General features: G+C 45.6%; 1 protein-coding gene across 2 annotated transcripts in view; it reads right to left on the bottom strand.

Moving 5' to 3' along the window:
• The window catches only part of IPPK (inositol-pentakisphosphate 2-kinase), a 105,837-nt gene that overhangs the window by 29,544 nt on the left and 49,958 nt on the right, over positions 1-26,335 (bottom strand). For both annotated transcript variants that reach the window (XM_073644327.1, XM_073644328.1), the window contains 6 exons: positions 21,805-21,923; positions 21,095-21,184; positions 19,349-19,407; positions 18,535-18,607; positions 16,392-16,674; positions 11,512-11,662 (listed from right to left, as the gene is read on the bottom strand). In XM_073644327.1, the coding sequence (XP_073500428.1) occupies positions 11,512-11,662; positions 16,392-16,674; positions 18,535-18,607; positions 19,349-19,407; positions 21,095-21,184; positions 21,805-21,923 (775 nt within the window). The remainder of the gene's footprint in view (positions 1-11,511; positions 11,663-16,391; positions 16,675-18,534; positions 18,608-19,348; positions 19,408-21,094; positions 21,185-21,804; positions 21,924-26,335) is intronic.

Genomic DNA, 26,335 nt, shown 5'->3' with positions numbered 1-26,335 from the left:
TTCTTTCGGTTCTAAATTGTCGGGTACCGGTGTATGCCGCTGCTGAATTGCCGGCTTTTCATGTTTCACTGTGAGCACAGTTCCCATCGATTTGGGCAATCACTCTAATGCCACAACCACCATGGCTGTGGCATTACAGTGAGTGGCAGACAATCCCTGCATGATTGGTGCTCTAAATAGCGCCAGACATGCAGGACACGCTTTTGGTGCACGAACAGTTATCGAACATAACCTCGAACAGCCGAATTTTTTGCAAATCGTTCGGGTTCGTCGAACAACTCGAACACCGCCCAAAACAGCTCGAATTTGAGATTGGCGAACAGTTCTAGTCGAACACCGCTCATCTCTAATCCTGGCTTCATGTGTCCCCTCCAGGGCCCACCCCCTAAAGTGTTGAAATTGGGAGGCTAGGAAATAGCCCCAGATATGTGTCAGCGCTTATCCCTACTGATCTTTAACTAATTGCAGCTTTTCCCCATTTAAATTCCAGGAATGCTCTTCTTCCAAACCAAGGCCCTGGAAATATTGTGCATTTTTCAAAATCAATATTTGGGAATCCATATGGGAGAATTATGGAGAACGTATAGAACACAAGGCATAAGGCATATTTTAATTAAGCTCCTTCTAACTAGTGCTGACAGTGGAAGTTTTCCCCAGTCATTAACTTTACTCTTCATCTTGGTCACTAAAGTACTGAGATTCAGGAATATAAAGTCCTGCATTTTCCTTGTAACGCGAATGCGCACGTATTTGAATTCCTGTACCATTGGAATATCTGAAATACCCTCCAGAGCCAGTGTCCCTGTTATCCAAAGGGAGTAAAACATATTTTAACCAGTTTATAGTCAATCCCGAAAATAACCCGAATTTCGGAATACTATCCATTGCAACAGGAAGTGAAGTATTCAAGTTTTTAAACAAATAAAAGCAGGCCGTCAGCATACAATGGAATCTTTTCTTCCCTGCCCCCATATTTAAAGCCTTCTGTCCCATGATGCTCTCTAATAACACAGGCTGGAGGTTTTATTGCTAAAGTAAAGAGTAGTGGAGACAGAGGGCAGCCTTGTCTTGTCCCCCTATGTAGTTCCAGAGTGTCAGGTATATCTCAGTTAGCCCTTACCCTAGAGGTTGGGGCCTTATATAGTATCCTAATCAATTTAATGAAATTAGGACCAAAGCCCATTTACTTAAGAACTGCCCATAAATATCCCCACTTCACACTATCAAAGGCTTTAGTGGCATCTAGAGAAAGAATAGCCTTATTTCTCAGATCCTCCTGAGACTTGTATATTTTGGAATAGTCTATGTAAATTACTAACTCTAGATTTAGAAGTCATAAAGCCTGCCTGGTCCGAGTGGATTACCGAGGTTATTACAGTGTTAAGTCTTATTGAGAGAACTTTATCCAAAATCTTAACATCTGGCATCAATAATGATATAGGCCTATACGAATCCGGTAATTCCTTGTCCTTGCCCTCTTTGGGTAAAACCACAATCAGCGCCTCGTGGAAGATCCCCAAATACAAAACGCAGTATAGTGCTTCAGAATTTCACCCTCAAAAGTCTTATAGACTTCTATTGGAAGGCCATCAAGCCAGGGCCTTGTCATTAGACATTGACCCCACCGCTAACTGGATTTTTTCCACTGAAATTGGCAGATCCAAGAACTCCCTATCCTTAGTTTCCAGGGAAGGGAGACCTATCCCTCCTAAGTATTCCGAGAGGTCATCCCGAGAGTAGGTGGCTCTGGAGGAATACAGATTAGAATAGAATCCATGTAAAATCTGCAATATTTTAGAGGTTTGAGTGGATACATTCCATTTCATATTCCTTAGTTGATAAATGAAGGCATTTTCTCTCTGCGCCTGAGCTAGTCTAGCTAGTAATCTGCCGGACCTTGCCTCTCCAAACACAACACAGATAGATAAAAAACAGGGCTGAACATTTAAAAGTTGCTCAGCCACACCCTACGGTGGAGGTATGGGGAATGACGTCCCTCCCTTCTCTGTGTCATTCCCCTAAAACCATGCCTTTTAAGCGAGTTAACCCTCCAACATATAACATGCTGGCAGAAAGTTTATTGGTTTCAGTTCACACAGGCTAGCAACCTGTGTGACACATACCTCCCCTCATAAATCATACCAGTGACACACTCACATTTTCCCCCTCTGCCCAAAACCGGGGGTTTGGGCACCTTCCGATACCAGACAGGGAATTCTAGAAAGGGCATCAGTGTTCCCATGTAACTTCCCGGGCCTATGCTCTATGTTTAAGTTGAAGTCCTAAAGAGCTAGGAACCATCTAGTTACCCTGACATTTTTACCCCTCTTTTCCTTCAACCATCCCAACGGGGCATGGTCTGACACCAACTTAAACTTCCGGCCTAGTAGGTAGTATCTTAGTGTATCTACGGTCCACTTTATGGCTAAACACTCTTTCTACTATTGCATAGTTTTTCTCACAGGATGAAAGCTTCCAGCTCAGATAGACAATAGGATGCTCTTCCCCATTTATCTCTTGAGAAAGTACGGCTCATAGACCAACCTCTGAAGCGTCTGTCTGGACCACAAACTCTTTCTTGAAGTCTGGTGCGACCAGGACCGGCTGTTTACACAGTGCTGACCTCAACAGTTGAAACGTGGTCTCTGTTTCCTCCGTCCACTTCACCACGGTTAATCTGGTGCCTTTTAGGAGATTCGTCAGTTGTGCGGACATCATGGCAAAATCTGGGATAAACCGCCGGTAATATCCCACCATTCCCAGGAACGCTCTCACTTGCTTCTTGGAGAGCGGTTTCGGCCAGGTCTGGATTGCCTCCACTTTATTTACTTGCGGCTTTATTTCGCCTCTTCCGACGGCATAGCCCAAGTACTTGGCCTCCTCTTTTCCAACTGCACATTGTTTCGGATTTATAGTAAATCCTGCCTTCCTTAGAGCATCCAGAACGGCCTGTAGCTTAGGTAGATGACTAGCCAAGCCTGGGCTAAAGACTACAATGTCATCAAGATAGGCTTCGGCATACTTCTTATGTGGGGCTAGGATCAGATCTATAGCCCCCTGGAAGGTGGCTGGGGCCCCCTTTAGTCCGAACGACATCCAAGTATATTGAAAGCACCGACCAGTTGTCGAGAAACCCGTCTTCTCCTTGGCCGTCTGGGACATGGGGATCTGCCAGTAGCCCTTCTTCAGGTCAAGAGTGGTGATGTACCTTGCCGGTCCAAGCCTCTCGATGAGTTCATCGACGTGGGGCATCGATTACGCGTCACACTTGGACACCTCATTTAGCTGGCAGTAGTCATTACAAAACCTCCACTCTCCGTTGGATTTTGGCACGAGGATGATTTGGTGCGGCTTTCTTCAGCCAGGCTGGTGGACTCAGTAGTTCACTTCACGGAGTTTCTCCACACCTCATACGGACCTTGCCACTTGGACAGAAATTTACTTTCGACAGTGGAAATGAGAACCAGAACGCGATCCCCAGGCTGAAACTGTCTCAGCCTTGCCGACCAGTTATACACGCTCGCCTGGGCTTCCTATGCCCGGAGATGTTCCTTCATGAAGGACATCACTTTCGCCATTCTCTCCTGTAACTGGGCGACATGTTCGAGGATGCTCTGGTGGGGGGTGACCTCGGCCTCCCAGGTTTCCTTGGCGATATCTAGGAGACCCCTGCATGCCGGCCATATAGAAGCTCGTGGAGGCTTGGGGAACTTCCCTGACGGAAAAAAGTAGAAACGGGAGCAGGTAGTCCCAGTCTCGACCATCCTTCTCGACGACCTTTTTGAGCATTGCCTTCAGAGAGTCTTATTAAAGAACTCCACCAGACCATCGGTCTGCGGATGGTAAACGGAGGTTCGCAGCTGGGTAATTCGAAGCACTTTACACAGCGCCTTCATCACCTTGCTCATGAATGGGGTTTCTTGGTCCGTCAGGATTTCCTTCAGCAGGCTGGTCCTGGCAAAGATGTGGACAAGTTCCCAAGCTATGCTGCTACTGGAAAAGTTCTTTAAGGGTACCGCTTCGGGGTACTTGGTCACATAGTCCAAGATGACCAAGATATATTGGTGGCCCGGGCCGATTTAACTAAGGGGCCCACGAGGTCCATGGTAATCCTCTCAAAGGGAACTTCTATCACAGGTAGTGGAACTAAGGGGCTACGAACATGGGAGGTGGGCACAGTTATCTGGCAGGTGGGGCAGGACCTACAATAGTTTAAGATCTCCCGGTAACATCCTGGCCAATAAAACCTCCTCACTATTCTCTCCTGATTTTTTTCCACCCCTAGGTGTCCCCCAAAAATATGTGAGTGTGCCATATCCAGTACCCTCCATCAGTATGGTCCCGGCACTAACAGCTGTTCCACTGTCTCACCGCCCCTTAGTTTAGCCACCCGATACTGCAACTCCCCCTGAACTGCAAAGTGGGGGAACCTGGTACCGGCCCCCGGCTCTTGGGCAACCCCATTACATACAGTAACCTGGTCAAACACCCCCTTTAAGGTCAGGTCCTGAACTTGAGCAGTCCCAAAGTTTTCTCCAGACACATCTAACTCAGGGAGGTCAGCCTGCTCGGTCACTGTCTCGCCCTCATCGCCGGCAAAGAAACACAGTGGGAAGTCATCCACTTGAGACTTCGTCGGGGGTTCTTCTCCAGGAACCTGGCTTTTCCCCATGCTAGAGACTCTATCGCCGGCCCAGAAGCAACAATGTCGAGAACTACTACAGCGAAATCGGGAGTTGTTCTCAGGAGTTGCCGGGGCATAATAAGATGGTAGAGCATGACAGAGCCGCAAAGTGAATCTGAAGCCGTACCGGATTCCTAAAGCACGCCGGAAGGTGATCTCCGACGAGTTAAAGAGGATGCTAGACATCGGGGTGGTTGAGCTCAATCGTCCTCGTGCCAAAACCCAAAGGAGAGTGGAGGTTTTGTAATGACTACCGCCGGCTGAATGAGGTGTCCGAGTGTGACGCGTACCCGATGCCCCGCGTCGACGAACTCATAGAGAGGCTTGGACCGGCAAGGTACATCACCACACCACTCTTGACCTGAAGAAGGGCTACTGGCAGATCCCCATGTTCTCCCAAGGAGAAGACTGCTTTCTCGACAACTGGTGGGTGCTTTCAATATACTTGGATGCCGTTCGGACTAATGGGGGCCCCAGCACCTTCCAGAGGGCTATAGATCGGATCCTAGACCCACATAAGAAGTATTCCGCAGCCTATCTTGATGACATTGTAGTCTTTATTTCCCATAGGAGAGTTGGACACCAGGGCTGTGGCGTCGGTAAGCCAAACCTTCGACTCAGACTCCTCAATTTCCATGACACCGACTCCGACTCCCTCATACATGGCTCATGTTTAAATGATAAATTTACTGTAGCACAGATTCATCTCAGCTAAAAGTCTAGGCCCTTAGATCAGGAATAGGACAGACATTTATAGGACATTTCATAACTTTCCCAAATTCTTATGAAAAAATATTCCCCACAAACTGCATTGAACTACTGTACCAAATTTATTATATATTTTAGGAGTCGGACCCGGTCCATTTTATACCGACTCCACGACTCCGACCTCACAGCCCTGTTTGACACTACAGGGGATTCCTGTTAATGAGTGGCTATTTCAGGGGAACTATCATCTTCCTCTTTCTGTGCTAGATGGGAGTATCTGGATCCTGTTGGGGGCGTTCTCTGAGAACCTTGTAGGATTGATCCGGACTTCTGCCTAAAAGGGGTTATGGTGAGTGTTTTATGAGCATACTGCTCCAGCTTCGCTGCTATATTCCCGCCAAGATCTTTCTGCCTCTTCCCACAAGACATGCGGGCACCCTCTCGGGAGTATGTCTGCTGCTCTCCCTCATCTTTTCCCAGCTTCTTGCTTCAGGTCATGGTCCCCCTTCTTCACAGCCCCAAGCCTTACGTTCCCAGCACCAGGAGTTCTAAACATCCACCTGTGCCTATTACCTTCACACTGATCATTGGCACTATAACCCAGAGAGGCCACACAATCCTCCTGTTCTCAGGGCAGAGATTTACTGCCGCTGTTGCTCAAGTTTTGAAAGATGCCAACAAGGTAAGAATCTGTAATAAACCATTCAAAGACCAATGCAGCTCTGCCATCTAGTGGTGAGCTGCAGAACTGGAGATTGCACATGTGAAAAATAAACTGTCTACCTCAGGGGCGGGTAAATAGTTTTCCCAAGGGGCTACAAGACAAACAGACTGCTGTGGAGGGCCACACCAATAGTGTGAAATTCTGCTCAATATTAATATTAACATATATTATATTATTTTACATTAATTGTATCACTTAATATTATGCAGAATCAAATATGCAGACACCCCCTTATATACACGAGCCCACACACAGCCCCCTTATACACTGTGTGCAGAATTATTAGGCAAGTTGTATTTTAGAGGATTATTTTTATTATTGATCAACAACTATGTTCTCAATCAACCCAAAAGACTCATAAATATCCAAGCTTAATATTTTTGGAAGTTGGAGTCGTGTTTTTTAGATTTGGCTATCTTAGGAGGATATCTGTTTGTGCAGGTAACTATTACTGTGCAGAATTATTAGGCAACTTAATAAAAACCAAATATAATCCCATCTCACTTGTTTTTTTTCACCAGGTAAACCAATATCAGTGCACAAAATTTAGAAAAAAACATTTCTGACATGCAAAAACAAAAACCAAAAAAATTAGTGATCAGTATAGCCATCTTTCTTTACGATGACACTCAACAGCCTTCCATCCATAGATTCTGTCAGTTGCTTGATCTGTTTTTGATCAACATTGCGTGCAGCAGCCACCACAGCCTCCCAGACACTGTTCCGAGAGGTGTACTGTTTTCCCTCCCTGTAGATCTCACATTTTATGATGGACCACAGGTTCTCTATGGCAGTGGTCCCCAACCTTTTTTGCACCAGGGACCGGCTTGAAGCAAGATCATTTTTCCATGGCCCAGCAAGGAGAAGGTGGGGTGGGCGGGGCTTTGGTCATATGGGGGCGAGGTAATGGAGGGATTTGGAGTTTAGTGCATACTTATCATATAGTGTAGACCAGGTCCCCGCCAGAAGCTATGCCAGGAGCCCCACATAATGTGCTGTGCCAGGAGCCGCATCACTGAGGCCCCATCACGCCCTGCAGCAGGACAGGGCAGCTGTCCTGACAGCTGCTGTTCAGCTGCATTTACTTCATCCCAGGGGCGGACACAGACTGTAGTGGGCCCCTGTGCAAGAAATTTTTGGGGGCCCCCCCCCCCCGCCCTTCATAAGGCAACAAAGTTAAGTAAACATAACCCCCCCCATGTGCAGCTCACCCCCCGTGCATCTCTCCCCTCCCCCCCATGTGCATCTCTCCCCTCCCCCCCATGTGCATCTCTCATCTCTCCCCTCCCCCCCATGTGCATCTCTCCCCTCCCCCCCATGTGCATCTCTCATCTCTCCCCTCCCCCCCATGTGCATCTCTCCCCTGCCCCCCATGTGCATCTCTCATCTCTCCCCTCCCCCCATGTGCATCTCTCATCTCTCCCCTCCCCCCCATGTGCATCTCTCATCTCTCCCCTGCCCCCCATGTGCATCTCTCATCTCTCCCCTGCCCCCCATGTGCATCTCTCCCCTGCCCCCCATGTGCATCTCTCCCCTGCCCCCCATGTGCATCTCTCCCCTGCCCCCCATGTGCATCTCTCCCCTGCCCCCCATGTGCATCTCTCCCCTGCCCCCCATGTGCATCTCTCATCTCTCCCCTGCCCCCCATGTGCATCTCTCATCTCTCCCCTGCCCCCCATGTGCATCTCTCATCTCTCCCCTGCCCCCCATGTGCATCTCTCATCTCTCCCCTGCCCCCCATGTGCATCTCTCATCTCCCCCCCCATGTGCATCTCTCATCTCTCCCCCCCCATGTGCATCTCTCATCTCTCCCCCCCCATGTGCATCTCTCATCTCTCCCCCCCCATGTGCATCTCTCATCTCTCCCCCCCCATGTGCATCTCTCATCTCTCCCCCCCCATGTGCATCTCTCATCTCTCCCCTCCCCCATGTGCATCTCTCATCTCTCCCCTCCCCCATGTGCATCTCTCATCTCTCCCCTCCCCCATGTGCATCTCTCATCTCTCCCCTCCCCCATGTGCATCTCTCATCTCTCCCCTCCCCCATGTGCATCTCTCATCTCTCCCCTCCCCCATGTGCATCTCTCATCTCTCCCCTCCCCCATGTGCATCTCTCATCTCTCCCCTCCCCCATGTGCATCTCTCATCTCTCCCCTCCCCCATGTGCATCTCTCATCTCTCCTCTCCCCCCCATGTGCATCTCTCATCTCTCCTCTCCCCCCCATGTGCATCTCTCATCTCTCCTCTCCCCCCCATGTGCATCTCTCATCTCTCCTCTCCCCCCCATGTGCATCTCTCATCTCTCCTCTCCCCCCCATGTGGATCTCTCATCTCTCCCCTCCCCCATGTGCATCTCTCATCTCTCCCCTCCCCCCATGTGCATCTCCCATTCCCCCCACTCCTAGTTAATTGTATTTAAAAAAAAAATAAAACTTGTTATACTTACCCCCATGCGATCCCTGAGGAATCCTGGCGCTCGTCCAAATCGCTGACACCAGGTTCTCCTGCCTTCCGGTCATGTGACGGCGCCGTCACATGACCGGAAGTCAGAGGAATTATGAGATGTCCTGGACCCGGCCCTTTGCATGGGGCCGGGGACCCCATGAGGAGAGAGACGCACAAGAGGGGGCTCCGAGGGGGCTCCTACCGGCCAGGCCCCATACTGGAGTCAGGGCAGTCATGTCCTGATGGCGGCCCTGCTGGAGGCTGGAGGGGCCCCCTCTCCCTCGGGGCCCCCGTTCAATGAACCGGCTGCACGGGCGGTAGTTCCGCCCCTGCTTCATCCTGCTTCAGGACCTGTGGTGACATCACAGTTATGTACCTTGATGTCATAACAGGTCCTCTACAGGTCTACCCTGCGGGAGTCTAGAACAGCGGGCAGCATCCACCCCACACAGTGTGCTCTGAGCCACCGCAGACCAGAGCACACTGTCAATGTTTAGTGATTGTCTGTGGCGGTGCCGCGGACCGGCTGAAAAACCCCAACGGCCCGGTCCTGGTCCGCGGACCGGCGGTTGGGGACCTCTGCTCTATGGGGTTCAGATCAGGTGAACAAGGGGGCCATGTCATTATTTTTTCTTCTTTTAGACTTTACTGGCCAGCCACGCTGTGGAGTATTTGGATGCATGTAATGGAGCATTGTCCTGCATGAAAATCATGTTTTTCTTGAACAATACCGACTTTTTCCTGTACCACTGCTTGAAGAAGTTGTTTTCCAGAAACTGGCAGTAGGTCTGGGAGATGAGCTTCACTCCATCCTCAACCCAAAAAGGTCCCACAAGTTCATCTTTGATGATACCAGCCCATACCAGTACCCCACCTCCACCTTGCTGGCGTCTGAGTCGGAGTGGAGCTCTCTGCCCTTTACTGATCCAGCCTCTGGCCCATCAAGAGTCACTCTCATTTCATCAGTCCATAAAACCTTTGAAAAATCAGTCTTAAGATATTTCTTGGCCCATTCTTGACGTTTTATCTTATGTTTCTTGTTCAAAGGTGGTCGTTTTTCAGCCTTCATTACCTTGGCCATGTCCCTGAGTATCGCACACCTTGTGCTTTTTGATACTCCAGTAACGTTGGAGCTCTGAAATATGGCAAAACTGGTGGCGAATGGCATCTTGGCAGCTTCATGCTTGATGTTCCTCAATTCATGGTCAGTTATTTTGCACCTTTTTTGGCCAACACGCTTCTTGCGACCCTGTTGGATATTTGCCATGAAACGCTTGATTGTTCGGTGATCACGCTTCAAAAGTTTGGAAATTTCAAGACTGCTGCATCCCTCTGCAAGACATCTCACAATTTTGGACTTTTCAGAGCCCGTCAAATCTTTCTTCTGACCCATTTTGCCAAAGGAAAGGAAGTTGCCTAATAATTAAGCACACCTTATAATAGGGTGTTGATGTCATTAGACAACACCCCTCCTCATTACAGAGATGCACATCACCAGATTTACTTAATTGGTAGTTGGTTCTCAAGCCTATGCAGCTTGGAGTAGGACAACATGTAGAAAAAGTATCAAAGTGATCAAAATACTCATTTGCCTTATAATTCTGCACACAGTGTATACTCTCCCCGTGTTTGCTTTGGGTTCTCAGATATCCTCCGATATACATAGCTGAAGCCGTGCTATGTACAGCACAAGCGATCAGACAATCACAGCTTCGAGTGTCCTAAGGAGACTATGCAAGACAGTAAAAACTATCAAAAAACACAAAAAGTTCCCCAAAAAAAAATACACATTTGGTATCGCTGTGTTCAGAAATGTCCAATCAAAATGTAAAAAAAAAAAAGAATCTGATCCGTAAACTGCGTAATGAGGAAAAAAAATTTAAACGGCAGAATTACGTTTTTTTTCTTTGGCTGCTGCAACATTGCAATAAAATGAAATAAAAAAGACCATCAAAACATCGTATCTATACCATTAAAAACCTCAGATCAGGGCGCAAAAAATAAGCCCTCACACAGACCCAGATCCGGAAAAATGGAAACTTTTGTCTTGGAAAATGACGAGAAAAACTATTTTTTTTTTCATAATGCAAGATCAGTTTTACTGTTTTCCAGTACACTATGTAGCAACCTGAATGGTGTCATTCAAAAGTACAACTTCGTCCTGCAAGAAACAAGCCCACATACGGCTATATGGACAGAAAAATAATGTTAATTATTAATGTTACTAAGTTATGGCTCTTCGAAGAAAAAAATAAATAAAAAAATCGCCAGGTAGTGAAGGGGTTAAAGATGAATTATTGAAAATATAGGAAAATCCCCAAACCAAATACAGTACAATACTTGTACAAACTAGTTCTTTCCTTGGTGCACACAATACGGGGTATGCACTGGATATATAGCCATCCATCCAGCCTGGAGATTGAGTGACGTGTGTCTGTCAGCCGCCTGTAACTATACAACACATAAATACATTCCCATCTGTTATTTCAGGTTCACTGCTCTTTCCTGAATCACACTGAAGTTTCCTGTTCTGCTATATTGGGAAAATCCCACACCCATGTCTCTGCTGTAAGCTTGTCCAAACTCTAATGGGTGCGGCAACAAAGACCAAGCAAACTATGCTGCTTTGTTCTGGGAAAAATGTAGGGTAATCCTCTGAAAGCCATTGTGACAACACACAAGCCTGAGCTGGAAGATTCTCAAAGACGCCCCCTCCTGAGGACACAAATACTGGAAGCAGCATCAAAAGGCTGAGCAGTGAACCAGCCCGTTTAACCCTCCATGTAAAGTCTGACATCTTCTGATTCATTGTGTCTTATTGTTTCGTGACATGCAAACACTAGATCACCGATTCTCAACCCGTCTAAATGCACCATAAACCTCCAAAAATGTAAAGAGTGAAAGGAACAGACATGAGACTTTTTTCCCAGAGTCGTGGGCCATCAGCTTACCTCTCCTCGGGGAACTCCTCCAGATACTTTTCAATCCTCTTGTACAACGGGTGCAGACCTTCAACGTCAAGCATGTCCAGCATCTGAGCTTGGAGCATCTTGTACAAAATACATCCTTTAGGCAATCCCATGCTCTCCATCTTGTGTTTACCTGTCAAGAAAACATTACATGGTCTCACTCCAAAGAAAACACCTGACCTGCCGACATAACTCACTGTACATTGTTCTATGCAGATATGAGGATGGGCCCGGTGGGATAAAACGTTTAGGAAGCCTGGTTCTTTATCCTTAGGTCACACCTAGCTAATTAGATGAAACCTTAACTTCTACAAGTTGCTAAAATAAAATTAAAGAGATGAGACATCTTCCCTGATTCCATGGAAGATAACCCTGCAAAAATTATTAAAAGACTCCTTGTCAAAACCCTTATTATGACTGAGCTGCTCATGAAAATGATCAAAGATTTAATCTACTGATCTTTTTAAAGGGAATCTGTCAGTAGGATCAACCCTCCGAAGCCATCTATGTGGGCGTGTAGGTCATAGGGAGCTGAATAAAATGATGCATCAGATCACAGATATCAAGGTCTTATTCCAGAGAAATCCAAGTTTTTCTTAATATGTAAATGAGCTGTTTAAGATCTATGGGACGGACAGAGATCTGTATGAAAATCTGCCTCCAGAGCTTATTTTTAATGAACGGGGGTGTTACCAGTGAAAGACAGGTAATGACTGACAGTCTGCTCTCCTGATCTCACTGTAGAACTGTACCAGATTATAACTAACATATTAAAGCAGAACTTTGCATCATTACAAACACAACTGCAGTTCTCTCACACCGTTGTCAGCTCTGATGTACTGCCCTTCCCCCTACATTGGCTGCCTTTGAGAGGAGATGAAAGCTGAAGAAGTGTAAGTGCTCTCAGCTTTGCTGCAGAGCTGTGCCTGATTACTAGTGTTGAGCGAGTATGTTCTGTTCCGAGTATGCTCGGGCCGAGCTCCGAGTATTTATAGCTGCTCGGTGATCAGGTTAAATCGCTCCCGTGTGCATGATTTGCAACTGTTTGACAGCTTTATTACATGTGCGGAATGTGTAAGAAATAGACATTCTTCACATGTAATAAAGCTGTCAAACAGTCGCAAATCAGGCACACGGGAGCGATTCAACCATATCACCCAGCAGCTGTAAATATTTGGACCTCGGCCCGAGCATACTCGGCGAAAGGGTTAACAGAACATACTCGCTCAAGACTACTGATTACTATTATGAGAGGAGAGTTGTTGCTGCAGATGTGTTTGTAATGAGATAAAGCTCAGCGCTGTGTTAGTTATAATCTCGCACAACTCTGCAGTGAGATCAGGAGAGCAGACTGTCAGTCATTACATGTCACACTGTTAACACCCCACTTCATTTAAAATAAACTCTGGAGGCAGATTCTAAGGAAGATCTATGTCTGGCTCATAGATCTTAACAGGTCATTTACATATTAAGAAAAACACGGATTTCTCTGGAATAAGACATCAGATTACCGATACCACGGTATAATTTTATTACATTTTCTATGACCTGCATGCTCATATAGACGGCTTAGGAGGGTTGATCCTTCTGACAGATTCCCTTGAATCTCTTAAAGCAATATCATGTATGTGATTGCATTTGCGGACAGGGCTCTGCTCCCCCACATGTGCCAGATGCCAGCTATATTGTATAGCTGGCATCTGTCTGTAACAGCCGTGCCTGTAGATGAGCTCCGGCCACAGCTGTTTGAGATTGACAGCAGCATTTAAATGGAAAGTGCACCACTATTCGGAGTTAGAAGCTCCATGAGTTACTATATATATTAGATATTGTTATGCACACGCCCGGGCTGACTGGCGTGTGCGTGATTTAGTGATTCCACTGTGCCATGAACCGGAGAATGCCTGGAGGGGCATAACCAAGTATCTACCCGATCCGACCAAGGTCGCACGACGGCTAACGACGCCGTGCACCAGGGAGGAACCGAGCAGAGGGACCAGGTGCTACTCCAGGCCACACTGCGGACACGGCTGTTGACCCACACCGGGGAATACAGGAACAGGCAGGTTAGGCTGGCACACAGACAGGTGGGTATTGGCAGGCACGGCTGGCATGCAGACAGGTGGGAACTGGCAGGCACTGCTGGTATGCAAACATGAGGGTACTGACAAGTACGGCTGGCGTGCAGACGGGGAGGTACTAGCAGGTTGGAGCACAGGCTGGATAGGGTCTAGTACAGACTGGGATTCAGGAACAGAACCGCAGATGCGGTAGACAAGCAGAGCAGGCAGGAACCGCCGGAGCAGTGAGCAAGGCAGAGCAGGCAGGAACCGCCGGAGCAGTGAGCAAGGCAGAGCAGGCAGGAACCGCCGGAGCGGTGAGCAAGGCAGGAACCGCCGGAGCGGTGAGCAAGGCAGGAACCGCCGGAGCGGTGAGCAAGGCAGGAACCGCCGGAGCGGTGAGCAAGGCAGGAACCGCCGGAGCGGTGAGCAAGGCAGGAACCGCCGGAGCGGTGAGCAAGGCAGGAACCGCCGGAGCGGTGAGCAAGGCAGGAACCGCCGGAGCGGTGAGCAAGGCAGGAACCGCCGGAGCGGTGAGCAAGGCAGGAACCGCCGGAGCGGTGAGCAAGGCAGGAACCGCCGGAGCGGTGAGCAAGGCAGGAACCGCCGGAGCGGTGAGCAAGGCAGGAACCGCCGGAGCGGTGAGCAAGGCAGGAACCGCCGGAGCGGTGAGCAAGGCAGGAACCGCCGGAGCGGTGAGCAAGGCAGGAACCGCCGGAGCGGTGAGCAAGGCAGGAACCGCCGGAGCGGTGAGCAAGGCAGGAACCGCCGGAGCGGTGAGCAAGGCAGGAACCGCCGGAGCGGTGAGCAAGGCAGGAACCGCCGGAGCGGTGAGCAAGGCAGGAACCGCCGGAGCGGTGAGCAAGGCAGGAACCGCCGGAGCGGTGAGCAAGGCAGGAACCGCCGGAGCGGTGAGCAAGGCAGGAACCGCCGGAGCGGTGAGCAAGGCAGAGCAGGCAGGAACCGCCGGAGCGGTGAGCAAGGCAGAGCAGGCAGGCACCGCCGGAGCGGTGAGCAAGGCAGAGCAGGCAGGCACCGCCGGAGCGGTGAGCAAGGCAGAGCAGGCAGGAACCGCCGGAGCGGTGAGCAAGGCAGAGCAGGCAGGAACCGCCGGAGCGGTGAGCAAGGCAGAGCAGGCAGGAACCGCCGGAGCGGTGAGCAAGGCAGAGCAGGCAGGAACCGCCGGAGCGGTGAGCAAGGCAGAGCAGGCAGGAACCGCCGGAGCGGTGAGCAAGGCAGAGCAGGCAGGAACCGCCGGGGCGGTGAGCAAGGCAGAGCAGGCAGGAACCGCCGGAGCGGTGAGCAAGGCAGAGCAGGCAGGAACCGCCGGAGCGGTGAGCAAGGCAGAGCAGGCAGGAACCGCCGGAGCGGTGAGCAAGGCAGAGCAGGCAGGAACCGCCGGAGCGGTGAGCAAGGCAGAGCAGGCAGGAACCGCCGGAGCGGTGAGCAAGACAGAGCAGGCAGGAACCGCCGGAGCGGTGAGCAAGGCAGAGCAGGCAGGAACCGCCGGAGCGGTGAGCAAGGCAGAGCAGAGAGGAACCGCTGGAGCGGTGAGCAAGGCAGAGCAGAGAGGAACCGCCGGAACGATGAGCAAAGCAGAGCAGGCAGGAACCGCCGGAGCGGTGAGCAAGGCAGAGAAGGCAGGAACCGCCGGAGCGATGAGCAAGGCAGAGAGGACAGGGCTCTGTTCACACTGAACAGACTGGAAGGGAAAAGCAGAACCAGATACACACAAGGTACTTGCAATGAAATAGCGAGTGGACTCTAAACTCACAACAGAAGTACAGAGACATACAGTAGGAGTTACGTGCAGGTTCAGAGACTGCAGGAAAAGGGAAGGTACGGACACAGAGACAAACAGGCTAGGAGAGTGTTCAGACAGGAACTGACACTGCAACAAGATACAGGAGCGTGTCTGGGCATACGGCCCCCAGAGGCGCGGACAAACAGGCTAAGATAGTTCAGACAGGCCTGGGAATACAGCCCCCAGGTTGGCGGACAGGCAAGAACAGAACGGGACCTGGCACATCAGAGGCAAGGAGCCCTCTGAAGATAAGAGTTGCTCAGGCACCAGCTTCAGGGTGGAGCTGGTTTAAATATCCAGTGACAGACCGCAATAGGCTGGAGACGCATTAGGGGTGTGCCCACAGCAGCTACAAGAATCAGGAAGTAACCGGGCCGCCGCCCTAAGCGGTCAGGACAGGGACAAGCAGACAGCAAGAATAGAAGCCAGGCTGGCAGACTGGACTGAAGATTAAGTTTGCGATCTTGCATAGTGGGAGATGGTGCACTATGCAAGTACGCCGCCAGGTATGTTACAGATATATTGCTGGGATTTAAAGGAGAACAAGATTTCCACTATATACTACAATATTACAGTATATAGTATAAGTGAGTGGACAATTGCAGGTTACAAGTCTCATGCGGAGAATAAAAATAAATAAATAAAAAAAAAAGGAAAATGAAAAAAAAATTAAAAATAAGAAAATGTAAATATAATAAGTTCAAATCAACCCTCTTTCTCCCCCATCAACTAAAAAAATAAAGATATTTGATATCACTGTGTTCATAAAAGTCTGATATTGCAAGATATAAAATTAACCCGATCAGTAAACAACGTAACAAGGAAAAAATAAAAAATATGCAATAAAAACGGATTAAAATGTCATATAGCCAACAATGGTATCAATAAAACTGTCAGCCCGTCACGCAAAAAAGAAACCCTCACCCAGCTCAATCAATGGAAAAACTAAAATCTTACAGGTCTTTGAATATGGCACCACAAACCAAAGTAGTTCTTACCACTCCTCAGATACTCGGTGCAGAGGTGGCCGGCCTCACAGTAATTCCGTCCCTGAGAACCTGGGATGGGCTTCATGGTTCCAGCTCTTCCAGTGTCTGTGCCGATGCTTAGCAGCGTGGACGTCAGGACATGGATCAGTTCTTTCAGGACATTTTTCGTGCACTGAGATCCACCAACCAATCCATTTACAGGGAAGAAAAATGGCTTTAGTTGGCGAGCGAGCTCATTCAGGTCAGAGAGATATTCCTGGTCATCCCGGCAGCCATATATTAATTCTCCATTCTTTAATAAAAACAACAAAAAAAAAAACATGGAGGTTAAGAATTCTCTCATCATTTTTTTACAAGGTGCTGGCCACATCTGGGCACAATTTTTCATTTTTTTTTTTTTTTTTTTTTTTTTACTTAAATGCATGTATTTTTTATCGGTTTTGTTGAAAATTATGCACCATTTTCTCTTTTCAGGCTCTTTGTTTCCCGGCACGTAATGTAATATGTACATGTAAGAGATTGTGAAGCTTTCAGTGTGTTTGAGGGGGCTCAGGAACCACACGAGGCAGATACCGGCTGTATTAAATAGATGGCATCTGTCCTAAGGTCTCATTCACATGTCAGTGTTTAAACACGTCCGTGAAAAAATGATACCATGTCATCCGTGTGTCCGTTTTTACCATCAGTGTTTTTCTGGAAGGGATAAAGAAATTACAAAGGTTCTCCTATACTTTGCAATGTTAAATACGTACAGCACGGAGATGCCACCTGGCTGCTGTATGTTTTTTACTGACCCATAGACTTGTATCGACCCTTGTAACAGACATGTGAACAGCACCACAGATTATAATAATAGGTATGTGTGATATCCGTGAAAAAAACGGATAGCTGAGCCATTTAAATGCCGCTGTCAATCTCTGACAGCAACGTTTACAGGGAATGTGTGCTAGTGCAGGGTGCCAAAGGGTTACTGTGACAGCCAGGGGTCTGCTCAAGGCCCAAGGCACCGCCAATTTGATGGTCCCCTGAAGATCAACTACGTGTTGAGCTTTCCAGAAGACTTGAAAAAAAAAAAATATTATTTTGTATATACATTTTTAAATATTAAAGTGTAATCAACAAGATATGTAAAAAGAATACATATCTGGTATGGCTGTGCTCATAAAGGTCCGATCTATAAAAATATAAAATTAACCCAAATTAATTGCAAGAAAAAAAAAATTAAAAAAAAGGTCAAAATTGCATTTTCAGTCACCATTCCTCCCATAAAAAATGCAAGTATAACACTGAAGGCTACCACATTGAGTTTTGTGTTGTAATTCTGTAATTTTATTTTGAAAATTCAATAAAAATTCAGTTTAAAAAAAAAAATTGCAATAAAAAAAATCAAAAATGCTGTGTATACACCAAAATGGTGTCAATATAACAGTCAGCTGGTCATGCAAAAAAAAAAAGCCTTTATACAACTAAATTGACTGAAAAAATATAAATGTTACAGGAATACAGAAACACAAATAGAATTTTTTTTTTTTTTTTTAAATGTTTTGGATATTTTTTCTTCACTTAAATGAAAAAAAAAACTCTACATGTTTGGAATTGCCGGAATTTGACAGAATCATTCTTCAGAGCAATTTTATGCCATAAAAAATTCTAAAAAAAAAAAAAAATCAATGCAGAATTGCATTTTTTTTTATTTTAAACACAATTCAACTACACTTGTAGTTTAGAGTGACATTTGGTTTAACATTGAATATTCTGGAAAATGGGAAAAAAATGTAAACTTGTCCTGCAAAAAGATAAAAATGACGACAGAAAAATGAAAAAAATATATGGCTCTTGGAAATCAGCTGAGAAGAGCTCAAAAAAGGCAGATAAAAGAGTAAGAAACTCTCCCGTTGGACTATCATCACAAAAGAAGCTCACTGACAGATTCTTCATTAACTCCTTCTGCAGCCACAATAGACTGCACCACACAGGCCATAGAAGGAGAACAATGCAACATTTTTAATGAAACCCAATTACAAAACTGATTTTTAGCCAATAATACATGCAAAGGAAGAAAAAAAAATTGCCCTCAAAAGGTGGACATCCCTTAGATTCAAAGCATGCAAAGACTGCCAACTGTACACAGAAGCGACAAATGGACTTTTACCTTAAAGATTTTTAAGTTGTTTTGAGACTCCTGAAGTAAACTCATCAAGGCAAAATGCATCCTCTGTGTATGCCTGTGGAAAAAAGGAAACTGTTACCATCATAATATCCTTCAGTAGGATGCACCCACTGACTCTCTATATACAGCATTAGCCAAGGGCTTCTGTCTCTTGGAATGAGGGAATTATCAAGAGTACGAAACTGGGGCTATAATATATCAAATAGTATTTCAAAGTGAAGATGCCCCATAATCTGCTAATTTTTGTGAATTTTCAGAACGTTACAGAGGTCTAAAACAGAAAACACATTTCAATGTTACGATGGGAGTCACTTGGGTTGAAAAGTCACTTTTTAACTAACAACTATTTAAAAGGATTATATCCAAAATGTTAAAGAAGTTGTCCAGGACTTAAATATTGATGGCCTATCCATAGGTAACTGTCTGCCCGCTATTCAAAAAAATAGAGGTGGATCTGCAGTACCCCGCTGCGGCCACTACAGAGCTGATCGAGCTGGGCTGCTTTGGTAGCACTGGTAACAGCTGATCGGCGGGAATGATGGATGTTGCACCTCTACCAATCTGGACTGGACAACTCCTTTAAGTTACCCCTTATCCATAGACTAACTGGATAGCTAGGGGTCTGATCCTCTTGTTATACCAATATCGGGAGTCCACTAATCACAAAGTTATCCCCTATCCAGAGTTTAAGGGTTAACTTAAAACATTTTGGGAATAACCCTTTAAACACCAGCAGCATCACAATGATTAAAGTTTTACAGAAATTAAGTGCATCAGAAAAACAATAGAGTAGTACCCTGAAAAGAGATCCAGGGGGCAGTATTTGCTAATCCGCTTCCACTTCCCTTTGGCAACCTTAAAAAACAAAAAAAGTTACAATCAAAAACAAGCAAATCTCCGGCCCCATCTGTAGACAACGCTGCTCCTCCAGGTGACTGCTGCTCTGCATCCTGCCACATCCTGTGCTGTCATCTAGTATCGGCCTTACTCACTGATCCAAAGAGGACGCTAGTTAATGTTCACATTTAATTAGTCAAAAATTATTGATACCTCTTATCTTATGTATATAAGAAGTGCTAGACACTCCCTACATTAGAGATGAAACAATGCTGGCACTGCGTGCAGTTTAATCAGAGCGCGCAGTTCTGGGTTTTAATCCTTCACTATTGGAAACTTTTAGTGAAGGGGTAAAGCTCCTGCAATCTATCCGGAGCACGTCTAGTCCTCTCCTATAGTAAGTGCTCAGTGAGCCTTAACACTAATTTTTCTGTAGGACCTAGAGATCATAGGATCGCTGGATCTCTTCCAGCATAACAAAGCTGTTCTGGGTCTGCCAGTGACACCTAGCACAGCAGGGACGCTTTTCCCCAGTAACTGGGGCTCTCTTGGGGAACAAATGTAAAGAAAAATAAAAGAAAATACCCTACACAAAAAAAGTATATGAATGTATTAACTTCTATATAAATTATATTACATAAATATAACAAAAAAAAACAAAAACACAAAACCTAAACATATTAGGTATTTACATGACCGAAATAACCTGGATTAATTCATTCTGTGGGTTATTTGGTTTGAAATGTGAACAGTAAAAAAAAAACGTCATTTAGGTTTTAGGCAAATTTCGATACATGTACCCCCAAAAAGCCAATAAAAAAATATATATGTAATTTGTCCCGCATTAAACAATAAAAAAAAAAAAGAAAACCTCAAGCCTTGTAAATGAAAAAAAATAGAAAAAAAAATTGTGGCTGCTGAACAGAAGCACAAAAAAATAAATAAATAAATAAGTAATTAATTGGTCATTAGGTCCATTCAAGTGGGGTCACTTTGGGGTCTAATTATGGCGTTTCATGCATAAACTGTATGCACAAAGCACCCAGGCTCCCTCTAGTGGTGGCTGCAGGTATCCAGGCAGTGTCTGAGCAATTTACACATATATTAACCAAGACTGATGTGACACAGTAAGTAAAATGTATTTGTTTAGTAGCTTAGATAATGCCATTAGTCCCACAGTGCTTTACAGACATCACTGATTGCAGCTGGACAGGCAGACCATCTAAGGTGTATTGGGGGCTGCAAACTCTCCTCCATATAACGATGTCAAGGGGGTAGAAGACTCTACTATGCTGAATTACAACACCCAATATTTTTAGATTCTTTCTTCCCATTGAAAACGTATGAGATAACAGGGGGTAGCGGTCAGCCAAACAAGCGCTCAGTTGACCGCTATCTATGCTGTATGGGGGGCGCACTCTTAGTCTCAGGGTTATTGAATTGAAATATAAGTTTCATCTACTCAAAGTGCTTTACATATTAGGAAAAAATGCTGAAACGTAAAATGCAAATCGTCACAAGATCCCAGTCCTGTTAGCTAGGGAAATAATCTTTCCTCTGCCAAAACATCTTCAGGCAAATGAAAATAAACTATTTATCTAGGAGTATCTGCCAGATCTGAAAATGGCCTTCAGAGTAAGATTAGTATCTGGGGTTATGGAAGATCTCTGGGGTGCCGTGACTGTACAGCGCAGACGTTACGAACCTTTAGATGCTGGTGCATACAGAAACGACACACCTTTTTCTTAATCTCCTTTGTGATGTGGGCCGACGACGGGATAAATCCACATTTGGGCTAGATTATAAAAAATACATATAAAGAATATAGTGAATAAATCTTTAAAGGCAGCTCGGTATATAAAAGGTTTACAATACACAGTGCAAGAAAGAGTTAACAATAATCTCCGTAGGGCTAAGCCTGATGCTGGACGCAGATGAAACAGGAACAGGAATACAATGCAGCTCATTCAAGGGACAAACCCAGGTTCCTCCAAGTGGGATCTCTGTATCAGAGGAACATGACACCACTGGGAAGACCGTCCCCCTGCACAGCCAGGTTTACTGTGCGTGGTCAGGGCATGTGGTGGCGGCTGCACTCCTCGTCCAGCATTCATATAGGTGCGCTGCTTTCCTCACATATGCAATGCTCCATGCCTACATCTGGAGGGTATATTATAGGGGGAATATGTTGTGGATTTGGGGTGCAAAATCTGCAGTGCATCACAGTAGCAACAATGGAGAATGAGAATTTACCTTCACCCATGAGGTTTGCATTTAAAAAATAAATAAATAAAAACCCCAAAATGGCTGAAAAAAGGGTTAAAAAGTGCAGCGGTCTGACACATGATCTGCTAAAATAGTCATTTCATGTACAAATTTACAATGTAACACAAAGGAAATCACTAGTCTGTTCACCTTAATCTCTATGCAAAATATAGGCCTGTGCTCCACAAAAGGGAAAGTCTGCAAACGGGTGAGGTTAGGAAGGCACATGGCGTACCCGCTGACATCCATGTCTTTCTCACATCGGGACTCTGCAACAAAAGAGAAAATAATAGGAGAAGTCACAAATATGTTACATTTAGGCAGCTCTCTCTGGAAAATTCAAACACCCTTTTGTACGTACAAAGTGCAGACTGCTACCATTAAGCCCACTGATTAAAAAAAAAAAAAAAAAAAACATGCCAACATTAAAAGGGGCTTTAGAGAGATTGCAGACCTGTGAATCCTGACATTGCGCACACTGCACACTGAAGATTCTCCAGTGCCGGAAGTGGCAGTCATAAGACAGCAAATATGCGATTTGTATACTTCCAGCCTCATTCCAAATAGACGTGTCCAGCCTTGCTCAATACAAGTGAATTGAGTGAGGCCGCGCCCATCTAGTCTGAATGTTGCCGGGCGTATGCATATCACATACTTGCAGTCATGTTCCAAGCAAAGGAGAATCCTCACAGCAGGCAGTGTGTGTGATGTGAGGGTTCACAAGTCTACAATCAGAGTGACAGACTTGCAGCCTAATTCTTGCACTCTATTAGGGGAATAGTGGCCAGCCCCTTTAATGTGTACATTTTTACTGAATAGCACTATTTGGAATAGTGCAATCGCACCTACTAGAAGAACCCATGTAACCTATGTTCCAGTGTATACATTAACCCCATGCTTAGAATGTGATGGGAGCATAGTCCTAAGGAGTGATGTATTCTGATTACCAGGGGAGGATAATTGCAATAATTCAAAAAAGTTGCTTAAAGAGTTTTTTTGACTAAAAATTCATTTCTGTGGTGCCTCCATCTTACTGCAGATGCTTATATTCGGACAGTGTGCAATATGCTCAGAGTCAGGATTCACCACTGTTGCCTGCTTATGTGACTGTCATACATGCGGTCACATTCTGACTAGCTCCTCATCTGCTTCTCTCAATAGTACATACGGTAAGTCTTTGGATACACTGCGACTTTTTTGTAGAACTATCAAGTGGCAGTCGATTTATTACTTTACACTGCAGTTGTAGCTAAAATAGTTAAAATAAAATCAATAGCGCTACAGAAAGTTGCAGGGTAGCCCAGACCTAAGAAGCGGAAAAGTTGATAGTTAACCCATGACCATAATTATGCAAAAAGTATACGAGCGGTCACATGACCATATTGCACACTGTCAGGATTCAGCAATCCGCAGTGAGATAGACGACCTGCAGAAATTTATGTTTAGCCTGGAAAACCTATAACCAAATTTATTTCATTTTATCTGCCCATCAACAATGTGCGGACCCATCCCTACAGAGCTGTGTGGCTGCTTCTTACAGCTATCGTTTCTCCAGATCAGCTTTACAAGAACCACCATTTTAATATCTTTCCTGCATCAGATGCTATATGTTCCTGGAAGGAAGCACACGGTATAATGGAAGCAAAGCTCTTGTACTCACAAAAGTAGAGACATATAGCAGTCTATATAGAGTGGTTTATATATAAGTGATGACTATGGAGATGAAGCCTGGTGACCACAGCGGCTGGGTGTCTTATCTAACCTCCCCATACAGCGGCTCCTTACCACTCATCACACTGATGTGACAGTCATTGTTTGTCAATGTGCACATACTGCCATCTGACAATTACACTGGCATCTTAGATTGGGCTTTTTATTAACTCTTTAGGGGAAGGAACATAAAAGAACAGCAATTATGGCATTGTCTTTTGACATGTATTTATGCTAATCACATGCTGCAAAAATAAAGTGTGAAGAGTCAGGAGGATTTAAGGGGTGGTCCGAAATAAAAGTTAATTTTCATCCTATATCCATATAATGCCATAATCTAGACTATTTTCTACACTAATTGTTTTTTTCTATGAGAATCCCAGTGCATGTTAGGATACTCAAACAAAAGTACCATCAGGGGGCAGATGCTGCAATCACAGTCACAGCCCTAAAATGAAGAGTCAGTGACCTTCTATTTCAGGGGCTGAGCTAGACCCTGCTCTGTCACTGTGCAATATGGGCAGTGATAGTGCGCTCGGTCACCGGCTTAGGTCAGTAGTAAAGAGCCGGCAAGAGAGCGCACTGTCATTGCGCATTGTCAGGATACAAAGTGTGCAGAGACCAGCGCCACCCTATGCATGTGACGTTACTGATCTCTGCACAATACAATAAAGCTGCTTGTATTGAACAATACTATAAAAACTGATTGTATTGAATTACCGCACACCGATTAATAAGTGACACATCCCTGTAATCAGGCTCTCTGCCCCTATATTATGCTGTTCTCAGATTAAATAGCAAAAACCTGACATTTCCTTTAAGAAAATCTATAAAGACAGATAAGCTGTCTCATTCCAGCAGCTGGTCATGTGATGTTGAACTGTTGCATCATGGGATTTATAGCCCAGCACAGAGGAATAAAATGCAGGATGATAGTGAGAAAACAAGATAGAGGTTGAAGGAAAGAAAACAGGAGGCCGAGCATATACATATATTTTACTCACTTATATAGCGCCATTAGTTCCACAGCGCTTTACATACATTATCATCACTGTCCCCATTGGGGCTCACAATCTAAATTCCCTATCAGTATGTCTTTGGAGTGTGGGAGAAAACCAGAGAACCCGGCGGAAATCCACGCAAACACGGGGAGAACATACAAACTCCTTGCAGATGTTGTCCTTGGTGGGATTTCAACCCAGGACCCCAGAGCTGCAAGGCTGCAGTGCTAACCACTGAGCCACCGTGCTGCAGTGTGTGTGTGTGTGTGTGTGTGTGTGTGTGTGTGTGTGTGTGTGTGTGTGTGTGTGTGTGTGTGTGTGTGTGTGTATGTATATGTGTATGTGTGTGTGTGCGTATATACACATACATGCACACGCATATATACAGTGGGTACGGAAAGTATTCTATCCCCTTTCAATTTTTCACTCTATTTCATTGCAGCCATTTGGTAAATTCTAAAAAGTTCATTTTTTTCTCATTAAAGTACATTCTGCCCCCCATCTTGACTGAAAAAAAAAAACAGAAATGTAGAAATTTTTTGCAAATTTATTAAAAAAGAAAAACTGAAATATCACATGGTCATAAGTATTCAGACCCTTTACTCAGACACTCATATTTAAGTCACATGCTGTCCATTTCCTTGTGATTCTCCTTGAGATGGTTCTACTCCTTCATTGGAGTCCAGCTGTGTTTAATTAAACTGATAGGACTTGATTTGGAAAGACACACACCTGTCTATATAAGACCTCAGAGCTCACAGTGCATGTCAGAGCAAATGAGAATCATGCGCTCAAAAGGAACTGCCCAAGGAGCTCAGAGACAGAATTGTGGCAAGGCACAGATCTGGCCAAGGTTACAAAAGAATTTCTGCATTACTCAAGGTTCCTAAGAGCACAGTGGCCTCCATAATCCTTAAATGGAAGAAGTTTGGGACCACCAGAAGTCTGCCTAGACCTGGCCATTCAGCCAAACTGAGCAATCGTGGGAGAAGAGCCTTGGTGAGAGAGGTAAAGAGGAACCCCAAGACAAAGTCAACTATCACTGCAGCCCTCCACCAGTCGGGCCTTTATGGCAGAGTGGCCCGAAGGAAACCTCTCCTCAGTGCAAGACATATGAAAGTTTGCATAGAGTTTGCTCAAAAACACATGAAGGACTCCCAGACTATGAGAAATAAGATTCTCGGGTCTGATGAGACAAAGATAGAGCTTTTTGGTGATAATTCTAAGCGGTATGTGTGGAGAAAACCAGGCACTGCTCATCACCTGCCCAATACAATCCCAACAGTGAAACATGGTGGTGGCAGCATCATGCTATGAGGGTGTTTTTCAGCTGCAGGGACAGGACAACTGGTTGCAATTGAAGAAAACATGAATGCAGCCAAGTACAGAGATATCCTGGATGAAAACTTCTTCCAGAGTGCTCTGGACCTCAGACTTGGCCAAAGGTTCACCTTCCAACAAGACAATGACCCTAAGCACACAGCTAAAATAACAAAGAAGTGGCTTCAGAACAACTCTGTGACCATTCTTGACTGGCCCAGCCAGAGCCCTGACCTAAACCTAATTGAGCACCTGTGGAGAGACCTGAAAATGGCTGTCCACCAACGTTCACCATCCAACCTGACGGAACTGGAGGGGATCTGCAAGGAAGAATAGCAGAGGATCCCCAAATCCAGGTGTGAAAAACTTGTTGCATCATTCCCAAGAAGACTCATGGCTGTACTAGCTCAAAAGGGTGCTTCTACTCAATACTGAGCAAAGGGTCTGAATACTTATGACCATGTGATATTTCAGTTTTTCTTGAATAAATTTGCAAAAATTTCTACATTTCTGTTTTTTTTCAGTCAAGATGGGGTGCAGAGTGTACTTTAATGAGAAAAAAAATGAACTTTTTAGAATTTACCAAATGGCTGCAATGAAACAAAGAGTGAAAAATTGAAAGGGGTCTGAATACTTTCCGTACTCACTGT

The sequence above is a fragment of the Phyllobates terribilis genome, unplaced genomic scaffold (assembly GCF_046119375.1).
Source record: "Phyllobates terribilis strain yellow unplaced genomic scaffold, ASM4611937v1 Scaffold_8__6_contigs__length_399053987, whole genome shotgun sequence".
Lineage (NCBI taxonomy): Eukaryota > Metazoa > Chordata > Amphibia > Anura > Dendrobatidae > Phyllobates > Phyllobates terribilis.
Note: the sequence above shows the minus strand (reverse complement) of the source record. Positions and strands in the feature narration are given on the sequence as shown.